Genomic DNA, 10,641 nt, shown 5'->3' on the forward strand with positions numbered 1-10,641 from the left:
CAAATTATCATTTTACTTGGTTTTGTCATCTATAAATTCATATTATTCAAATGATTAGGGGAAAAAAGATTGTATTTTAATTTAAATATTTGTTGAGAATAAACTTTTTAGAGATTACATTAGTAGTTTTAATGATGATTTATCAGCTGCTTAAAGCTAGTGTTAGGAAGTTAACAAGGTCTTAACTCCATCTCTTATATATATATTATATTCCTTTGAAAATATCTCCTTCAAACTGTATTATTCAAATTTCTCGCCAAAAACTAAATGTTACCAGATTACATTTGAACACATCACGATGACGTTGTAATTTACCTTCTCTCAATACTCATGTTTACTCTTTGGAGCCTGAATGCACCATAATGTAACTCAATGCAACCGTTAGCTGCCTTAGCCGTTAGCAGCTAATTGACGTTAGCTAATGTTAGCTGTTGGCAGCTAATTTACGTTAGCTCTACTCGTGTTGTTCACAACGTTGCATAAGATACGAGCTTCCTATTGCATTTTTTTTAACTTAATATCGGACCCTAATACAGATTACATTTATTATATACTTGCCCTGTTGGACAACTGCATGACGCGTTCCACGTGACGTGCCCGCAAACAGAGTTTAGCGTTACTTTCCACGGGCACGCGGACCGCCGCGGCTAGAATCCGAAACTGCTGAGTCACATGCCAAGCAGTGCTAGCTACCAAATAGCTTACAGCTAAGCTAGCTATCAATTAACTCCCTTTTACTTGCATTTTTCAGTAAACCAAAGAACGGCAACTATATTCTTCTAATAATATACGAAAACGTGATCAAACAACATACTCACAGACGGTGTCCGAAGCCTGAATGCAAAGCAAGGAGGGTTTAATTGCGGAATCTGAAGCGGCCGCACTGCCTCGTGTGCTCTGAGGAAACTCCCTTCTTAAACAACGCTACTGCTGTTGCATGACCAGCTAGGGGCGCTGCAGCACACACAATGCTACTGAACACCAGTTTATACCAGTGTGTGGTTTGAGATAAGCACACCGCTGATTCAATTACATCTCTACATGCATGTACCTGATTCCTGACACAAAATAACACTGTGTTACGAATAAGGATTTGTGTTATTACAGTCTGTAGCAACCGGTTTTTGGTATTGGCTCAAAGCATTCCCCATTTTTGCACTCTACTGATAATAATAAAATAAATAAAATAATTGTATATACACTCACCGGCCACTTTATTAGGTACACCTTGCTAGTACCGGGTTGGTGCCTTCAGAACTGCCTTAATTCATCGTAGCATGTGAATCAAATCCTAAAATATGTGACTGAGCATTAAGTGTCCAATCCCTTCAACACATTCTATCTGTGTTCATAGTTATCTTGAACTATTGTTGTAAAGTCTTTCTTACAGAGCCTTCTCATCAATCTGCCTGGGTCTGTCCATGCACAGTTCCACATTCAGCCGCTGGGTAGCGCCAGCTGCTACGACTCCACCGCAGGGTGAGATTCTAACTGAGGGGTCTGCATTGTATAATGGTATTAACACAGAGGGAGTTTAGTGAATAAGATCTGCAGTATCTTAATATATGAAGCAGAGGACAGGTACCTTCACTTGAGACAGAGACAGTTAACAGAGCACACATACTTCCTCATTCATGTATTTGCTGTCAGATATGATGTCTTCATAAGGAAACAGAAGTAACTTTAATATCCATAAATACGTATTCTGATTAAGTCAGGCATGTCCAAAGTCCGGCCCGCGGGCCGTGATTCAGATTTCATACGGCCCGCAGCTTCGGTCTTATAATGTGTTAGTTATAGCTCGCTAGCTCTGTCAGAATAAATAAATCATACAAATGTAAAGATGTAATTCCTCCTTTCACCACAAGGTGGAAGCACCGTTCTAATGCTATCTGGCTCTGCATCCGTGCAGCGAACCCTTCTCGAATCATTTCTGCCATGGCGACTGCAAAAAAAAGAGAAAAGTTGACAGTGAGGGCCGCCGCTTTCAGGAGCGGTGGGAATTACAATACTTCTTCACTGAAAATCGAGGCAATTGTGTTTGTCTAATTTGTAAAGAGGCGGTTGCCTTGTCTAAGGATTTCAACGTAAAGAGACACTACGAGACTAAACATGCTACAACGTACGACAAGCTAACAGGGAGTGACCGCGCTGAAAAAGTGAAGCAACTCCAAGCTGCTCTGGCATCACAACAGCGATTCTTCACGCGGGCCTCTGAGTCAAAGGAAAACCTAACAAAAGCCAGCTACGAAGTGGCCATGTTAATAGCTAAACATGGCAAACCTTTTATTGAAGGTGCGTTCATCAAAGACTGTGTCATGAAAATGGTGGAGAACATTTGCCCCGAGAAGAAGCAAGAATTTATGAATGTTTGCCTGGCACGCAACACTGTGGCACGGAGAGTTGAGGATATATCGTCAGATATTCAGAGACAACTGGGGGACAGGGGAGGGGCTTTTGATTATTTCTCATTAGTCTGCGATGAAAGCACCGATGCATCTGACACTGCACAACTACTTATTTTTTTAAGAGGAGTTGATGACAACATGAACGTGACAGAGGAGCAGCTTGACCTCAAAAGCCTTAAAGGGCAAACCAGAGGAACAGATTTATTCGTTTCTGTTTGTGAAGCTGTTGATGATATGAAACTACCGTGGAGTAAAGTTTCTGGGATCATTACCGATGGTGCGCCTGCCACGGCTGGTGAGCGAAGTGGATTGTCCACATTGATCTGCAATAAAGTCAGCGAAGAAGCAGGTAACGCTATCAAACTTCACTGTATCATTCACCAGCAGGCTCTCTGCGCCAAACATCTCAAATTTGACGATGTTATGAAACCAGTGGCAAAGGCAATCAATTCTATTCACTCTAAAGCTCTAACCCACCGACAGTTTCAGCAGTTCTTGCGTGACATCCAGGCTGAATACGGTGACGTAATATATCACAACGATGTGAGGTGGCTAAGTCGGGGGTCCGCACTGCAGCGATTTTTCTCTCTCAAAGAGGAAATTGGACATTTTTTGGGTGAGAAGGGACAACCAATGGAAGAACTGTCCAATCCTGTATGGCTGGCAAATCTGGCTTTTTCGTTTGACATAAGAAAGCATCTGAATGCGCTGAATGTTAATCTTCAAGGAAAAGATGCAGTGGTGAGCCAGCTATACGCTCACATCAAGGCTTTTGGAACCAAACTGCAACTTTTCCAAAGACACTTGTCCCAAACAGAGCCCTGCACCGCGCACTTCCCAGCTTTGAAAGAGGTCATTGACAGTTTCCCACAGGACAACATCGGTGCGCAAATGAAGAGTTACGCAACAGCTATCACATCTCTTTCTGTGGAATTTAACAAACGCTTTCGGGACTTTGCAGTTATTGAAAAGGACATGTTGCTGTTCTCTTCTCCCTTCTCCGTGGACCATAATGATGCTCTTCCACAGCTGCAGCTGGAGCTCATTGAGCTGCAGTGTGACGATGAGTGCCGCGGAAAACACCAGCAGTGTTCTCTTGTTGACTTTTCCCGGCAGCTGGACAAAAGCAGGTTTCCAGAAATGCGGTCATTCGCTAAGAAAATGCTGAGCTTATTCGGCTCCACATATTTGTGTGAGCAAACATTCTCAGTCATGAACTTTAACAAGAACCGATTGAGGTCAAGGATGAGTGACTCCCACTTGCGTGACATTTTACGCATCTCAACCACTGCTCTCAAGCCAGACCTGGTCTCTTTACTTAAATCTAGATCTCAGTATCACCCTTCCCATTAGTGTCAGCAAGTTATCTGTTCCTTGATCAATCTGAAATTGAGTGTTTTGAACGGTAACATCTGTCACTATTAACAGTGAAAAGCCTAAAGCACACTAATGCACTTGGACTTATGGCACTTATGTTATTAAACTCTTGTATAAGATATGTTATAACTGTTGATGTTATGTACCTGTAGATGTGACACAATATAACAATATAACAGTGTGTATTTTCATGTAACTTTTGTGGTTAAAAAAATGTCAGAAGGAACTATTGGCCCCCGGGCATCTTCACTTTATCAAATGTGGCCCTCTTTGCAAAAAGTTTGTCTGCATTGTCGGGCTTTAGAAAAGTTTTCTGGTGATAGATGTGATGATACATAAATTGAATGAGTCATGGAGTCTTTGTATGAGAAAATGATTGTCATCACCGCGTGAGCAACTTAAGATTCAGTATCTCCAGGCCAAGAGAGACAGGCTCAATTTACCTGGTGCTGATCCCTGATTGGTTATACGGTGATGTTTGCTGATCACCTGACTGCTTGCTGCGATGCACCCAAAGTCTAGTACTGAGTCTGTTACGAAGGAACAAGCCCTGGGGAATCTAGAGGAACATATAAAGAAAGTCAGAGTGTGGAAATGCCAAAACATACGGTAGTTTGTCTGGTACTTAATATGGTTAATATATATATCATATGCTTATAACATATGTGTAGCCTGCTTACCCCAGCAGAGGGATTTTGATGGTCTCTACATCATCTACATGAATCAGAAGGTGGTCTCTGACCTCCTTCTCTTCCTCCGGAGTAAACTCAAGCAGGCCGCTTACAGACAGACCAGAAGCCACCACCTTGGCTGTGCTGGACGCTGTGAACTTGAACAACTGCACGACAAAAGAAACAGAAGAAGAAGAAGAAGAAGAAGAAGAAAAGGGTGGGGAAAGGCATCAATCACGTGTTTAAAAATAACCACTTTGGTGGTACATTTGAATTCAAATAGCAAACATTTAGAAACACACATTTAGAGATGAACATATGCATCTTAACTTACAATCCAAACGCTAATATAGTGTAGCCAGATACAGAGAGAGTTCATTGAGGGACAACTCTTAAAGAGGAGGGAAAAAAGTGTACTATTATATATACTAATGTACTATTCTGGTAAAATAAATATTAAACAAATAAATATTTGAATATTATCTGTTTCACACAATCTAGCTGGGACATGTCCCGTTGATGAATAGATAGACAGAGATAGATAGATATATAATAGATAATAGATAGATAGATAATAGATAATAGATCATAGATATAGATAGATAATAGATGGATTATTGGATTGGTTGATATTATTGGACGTGATCGTATCGTATCAAACCAACAAGGTGCATGCTTAGCGTAATTAAAGTTAGTTAGCTCAGTGAGTTAATTAGCTAAAGTTAGCTTAATTTCTCGCGCGAGATGTTAGCTAAGCGTTACCGAGCAATTAAGCTAGCGTTAGCGCTAAATCCCCATTAAGCTAACGCTACGTCATCTGTATTCTTTAATTTCGTATAACTTGTTAGTTAATGACCTCAGAAGTTCCTTTACCTTTAACGCAGGCTTTCCCAGCAATAGTCTTCGACCGTTTCCCAACATTTGTTACCGGGACTGTCGACGTCGTTGAACTCGACACGCGATGGGTCAACGCGAACACTTCCAGCCATGATGTGACTTTCTAATTACTACAATATATATATATATATATATATATATATATATATATATATATATTGGTCTTCTCACTAACGTAGCTTGCATGACATGTTATTCTCGTCCAATGTTAACTACTTACATGACTCGCATACCGATAATCAACTTGACTGTTGCTACCCAAACGTTGAGAGAAACGATCAGGTGGTTTTTAGGCCGAAGTGGCTGCGCTCGTTTTATAATCCCGGGCAGTCCGGCGGGCGGTGCAGCGTTTGACAATGACCAGTAAACCTTTATATAGAACCAAAGCATCGTGTTTATTTCGGAGGAATTTAATGTTCTTTATACCATAAATGGCAAAACGGGGCAGAATTATTTCAAAAAACGATATGCGTTTTTTTTAGTGGTTTTTCAATTAGTGGAAGGTTAACAGAATAATTTGAGTGATGGATAGTTTAATCAATCTAAAATCTCATCTTCTGGCCTTTACCCAACGAATGTTTGTTTATGTTGCAACGACACTGCTTATAATACGTGTTACTGCACATATGATATAATAAAGAGTCATAAATACTCAGAATTAACATGGGTTTCATTTATTTATTTCATTTATATAATTCATTTAAAACTAAAAAAACAACACATTGTACATCATAAACATATCCATAAATCAAGCTCAAAATAGAATTAAACAAACAAACTGTTCAATGATCAATAGATTACATGATTTATTGCATAAGAAAAAAAAAAAAGATTTCTTCAGTACAAAGCATGTTACAAAAATATAACTGGATATTGTTAGTCAAACTAACATCACATCAGAAATAATAGTCCTTGAAAAATAACAACTTCAAAGTATTAACAGCAACCTTTGAAAGACAAATGTCTCACTCATGCTTCAGAACAAAATAAATCCATTTCAGTAATCTGCTAAGACATGACAGCACCAGGGCTCTCCCATATTTCATCATCGTAAGCATCAGAAGTGGATTTGATTTCATCTGTGCCCGTTGAAGAGAGGCTGTGACCGTCTTTCGCTGTAGTCTCCTCAGCATTTCGGAGGAAATGTCCCGTAACCGGCTCCACAGGAGGATCCTTCGATGGTTCTGAGCACGTATGCAAACACTGGTCAACTACAACAGCTTTACTTGTTTCCAACTCCTCCTGATAATTAACTTCTGCTGAACTTCTCTCTGTAAACTGAGCCTTGGCTTTATCTGGTGGCTTTTCCTGCCTCCCCGCGTGCTCTCCGCTTGAGATCGCTGGTGTGACTTCATCCTTCATCCCCCTCTGGTCCTGAGGTCTGCTCTCCAGGCCGAAGAAGTTGTTTCGGACGACATAGCGCACGCACTGGAGGAGGACATTCCTCTCGTGGCGGATATCTTGGGCCAGCAACTAAACAGAGTGAAAGAAAATAGAGATGTTGCATTATATAGATAATCTACATTTAAATATATTTGTATTATCTCAATTTAAGATCCTGTGAAATATGCTTGTATAATAATACCATCTCGAGTAGAGTGGGACGACGCTTCTGCGGTGCATCTTGGTGTCCTCTACCGCCCCTTCCTCTACCGCCCCTTCCTCCCCTGCCTCCTCGTCCTCCTCGTCCTCTTCCGCCGTTAGGAGTGTGAAGGGCCTCTGTAACCCGTGAAGAGGTCTCCGGCCCTCTCGAGGGTCCTCTGTCCGGACACTTTTGTGGTATTGTGTTTAGAAGAGCCTGGTTTTCTTGCACAAGGTCTTTGGCTCTCTGAATAGGGATGTCTGAAACACAAGAAAAAAGAATATGATAGATTTTAAGTGTTTGTTTTTTACATGCTTTATCCCAATTTGTATTTTGTCTGTCAATGTGTAACAGAATAAAAACAACCGACCTATAATAGTCTTTTTGGGTCAAATTAAATGACTTAGTTCATTATGTGGGGGTTCAGACATACAGTTACAACTGTATTTGTCACTGCAGTTATTTATAGAGAGGTTGAATAGGTGTAATTTACACATTTCCTGTCCACAAACCTTTCCAGACTTGGAAGTTATCGACTTGTATTCTCCATACTTCATCATTTTTTTTAATAATTTTGGTTAGATACTTGAATGAAGGTCTGCTGTTAACACAAGCAACGCTTTGTTCTACGACATTAAAAAGTATTAGTAACAATAAATACACCACTCGTGAATTTCTAAGCTCTATGGTGGTTGCTAACAAGCGACTAAATGAGACGACAAAACGTCAAAACAGAGCTAACCGTGTTAGCCAGGGAGGGTATAGGGTATCATTAATAGATGATTTGGTTAATGGAATAACCAAATTACCATCACAATCAGCTTTAGTGGTGACTAATGTCTGTTGTGTGTTTGAATATTCAGTCTGACTTAAAGAGTATTCATCAGTGTCTCTTCAGCTCTTTTGGATGACCTGGATATTGATAGCTAACAGTGTGTTCTGTAGCAGCTTGAGGACGGTGGCAAACTCACCTTCTGGTTCCTCATCACTTTCACTCATGGAGCCGTAGTTGGCCACCAGGGAGCCCAGAGCCGAGCTCATCCGTTTCGGAGCCACAACCAGGCCACCAATCCTGGACTCGGGGGCTGGGTCCTCTCGGTCTGAATCTTGAAGCACGCGAGAAACACGTATCAATTACCATCACAGTTGTGTTTTCTCTATGATAGAGACGATATCGAACCAACCAAGACGTGACAATAAAGGCGCGGTGACATATTTTAGCCGCGTACACGTCAGATGAGTCCCTCACCATGGTCACTGCTGGCCAGCGCGCCCAGTGGATCCCCGTCCCTGCGGGGCTGGGTGAGGGGCGGAGGTCTCCCTGTCTCGCTGCTGTCCGACGGGTGAGGGCCTCGAGGGTGACGCCCACGGAACCCTCTGTTGCCCCGGCCACGGCCTCGACCCCGCCCTCTGCCTCTGCCTCTCATCCGCCTGCGAGATAGAGTTTAGATAAGATGAGCTCTGAGCGAGTCCGGATATACTTTTGTTTCTGTGAGCAATAAAAGAAAAAAGAAAGAAAAATGCCGGGCACTTGAACATTTACCCAAACTGAGCAGTCTCCAGAACGGCTCCCGTCTCCTCCCGCACCTCCATCGCTTTCTTCTTCTTGTGCATATTCTCAAGTGTCGGAAAGTTTCTGGAAAGTCAAATTAGTACGATTACGTTTTGCTGATTGGAAGTAGGCGTCTTATGCAAAATCCATGCATAATCCACACAACATAGAAAATCTGGATCACCTTATGATATTATGCCATTAATAGTTCAAAGATGAATTAGAATGGGAATAGAATTAGATCACTGACTTGCGCCTCTCCGCTCTCCATTTCATAATCTCGTCCGTCGTGTCCAGCTTGATCCTTTTAGCGCCTGGTGCATGGTTCTGCAGTCGGGACATAGAAAAAGACCGATATTAACAAAGGGAAAATACTGTAAGTTTAAGATACACAGCGAGTTGTTTCACTTACGTTCCTCCAGTGGATGCCGACTAGTTTTTCATGAGCCATGAAGCTGCAGTCCGGCACAGAACACTACGAAAGAGATTAGATGGAGGTAGTCAGAGGAACTTGATTACTTCCATAAATTAAACCTTTTATTATAAATGTTAAAGATATATTAAACTACCTTGACATGTTGAGAAACGTGCTCATCGTACTTCTCCTGGTCTTTGAAGCCGCGGTCACAGGTGTCGCAAAAATGGGACCACTCTGGTTCTTTCTTGATTTTCTGCTGTGGATTATAGACAGATCAGCTGGAGCTGGGCTTGTTCTCGGTGCGGAGCGCGCTGCTGTTGTTTCGATAATAACTATTAAAAAGGTTAAGATCATGATTAAAGTTGTAGTGTTCTAACAGATAGGTACCTTTTTCCCATGGTTGTGGGGGGCTCCGTGACTCTGTCTTCCACCTCGATGCCATTCACGACCATAGTTTTGACCTGAAGACAGGACTGACATTAGACAGCATAACACAAATAGACACATCAACTCTTTCATTATTAATAATGTGACAATGCTTTCTTTATGACTATTAAAAAGGGACAGTCCACCAATTGTACACACCAAGTTCGGTTTACACTCACACTAGAGTCTGATAATGCTGACCGGTTGTGATTTTGAAGTTATAGCGATTATTTGAAGAAAAATAAGGTCAAGTAAACATGATCAAATGTGATATTTACAGATACATTAGTTGTCTGTTTTCAATATGATCATTAAAAGACTATCATTTTGTCTGGATGTGGATGAAAGAAGCCATTTTAAGCTGGCTATAGTGCCCTTGTGATTCTTTTTTGGGGTGATTTAATAACCTTTAATAGACTGAATAGACTACTCACCGTGTGGACGTTTCTGTCCATAGTTCCCACGACCCGTGGGGAAACCGAACTCTGCCGCTGCCCCGGGATGCCATCCCGCCTGGCCGCTGTAGTCCCACACGGGCTCGGAGGACGTCTCGCTCCAGTTCCACATGCTGGGCTGGAAGCCGCTCGCGTGCGGCGGCTGCTGCTGGTAGGTTTGGATGGAAGTCGGAGGGGGACAGCCGAAGTCCGGCGGAGGATAGTGTCCCTGCTCATCCATACTTCACGGCCGAGGTCTTTCTTCGCGTCGACAGTGAAGTATATTCGTAAAGTAAAGTAAACGTGGGTTTCTCACCACGCAGCTCTCACATGTGCATGTTTTGCTCCAGTTTGCACATGCGCTCGTCACTTCCGCGAGAGCAGGAAGTACATAAAACATATGAACACAATAACAAAATATGAACGTCTACCAGTAGCTTATAGTTTTGTTGAAGTTGTACATCATGCTCCACTGCAACGGTATTTGCGTTTTAGGTTTTACTAAAAGTATCATTTCCTCGAGTCGGTGATTTATCGCGAGATTTGACACGAACGTCCTCTTTTTGGGTTGCCAGGTTGTGGAGGAAACACGTGTGGAATTTGATTTCATACATAAAGTAACTTGACTCCTGATATGTTCTGGAAAACATGTAGTGTCTTAAGTTTGGTGGTACTGGGTTTTCTAATAGCAAACTCGCTGTTATTTTTACTTTTGCGTTAACTATTAAATGAAACAGATATTTGCACTTGTAAATTATTAATACCGCATTACGGTGATCATTCCTATGCATGAAAACCCATATTCCATACGTAGCTGAAACAACGATTCGGTTTTTAAAACATGTCTGATATCGGGTGATGTCGAACCAACGGACT

At 41.8% G+C, this 10,641-nt stretch overlaps 1 protein-coding gene across 1 annotated transcript; it reads right to left on the minus strand.

Annotated features, from left to right (window-relative positions):
- Window positions 1-6,024: 6,024 nt before the first annotated feature.
- On the minus strand, window positions 6,025-10,098 carry nufip1 (nuclear FMR1 interacting protein 1). The gene is made up of 10 exons (XM_079185874.1): window positions 9,766-10,098; window positions 9,293-9,366; window positions 9,057-9,161; window positions 8,900-8,962; window positions 8,738-8,814; window positions 8,479-8,571; window positions 8,185-8,366; window positions 7,907-8,041; window positions 6,939-7,195; window positions 6,025-6,826 (listed from the first exon to the last, which is right to left on the minus strand). Exons 1-10 carry the CDS (start codon window positions 10,004-10,006, stop codon window positions 6,362-6,364), a joined length of 1,692 nt encoding a protein of 563 aa, XP_079042000.1. The 5' UTR covers window positions 10,007-10,098; the 3' UTR covers window positions 6,025-6,361.
- Between the last annotated feature and the right edge of the window lie 543 nt (window positions 10,099-10,641).

The sequence above is a fragment of the Pholis gunnellus genome (assembly GCF_910591455.1).
Source record: "Pholis gunnellus genome assembly, chromosome: 24".
NCBI classification, from domain to species: domain Eukaryota; kingdom Metazoa; phylum Chordata; class Actinopteri; order Perciformes; family Pholidae; genus Pholis; species Pholis gunnellus.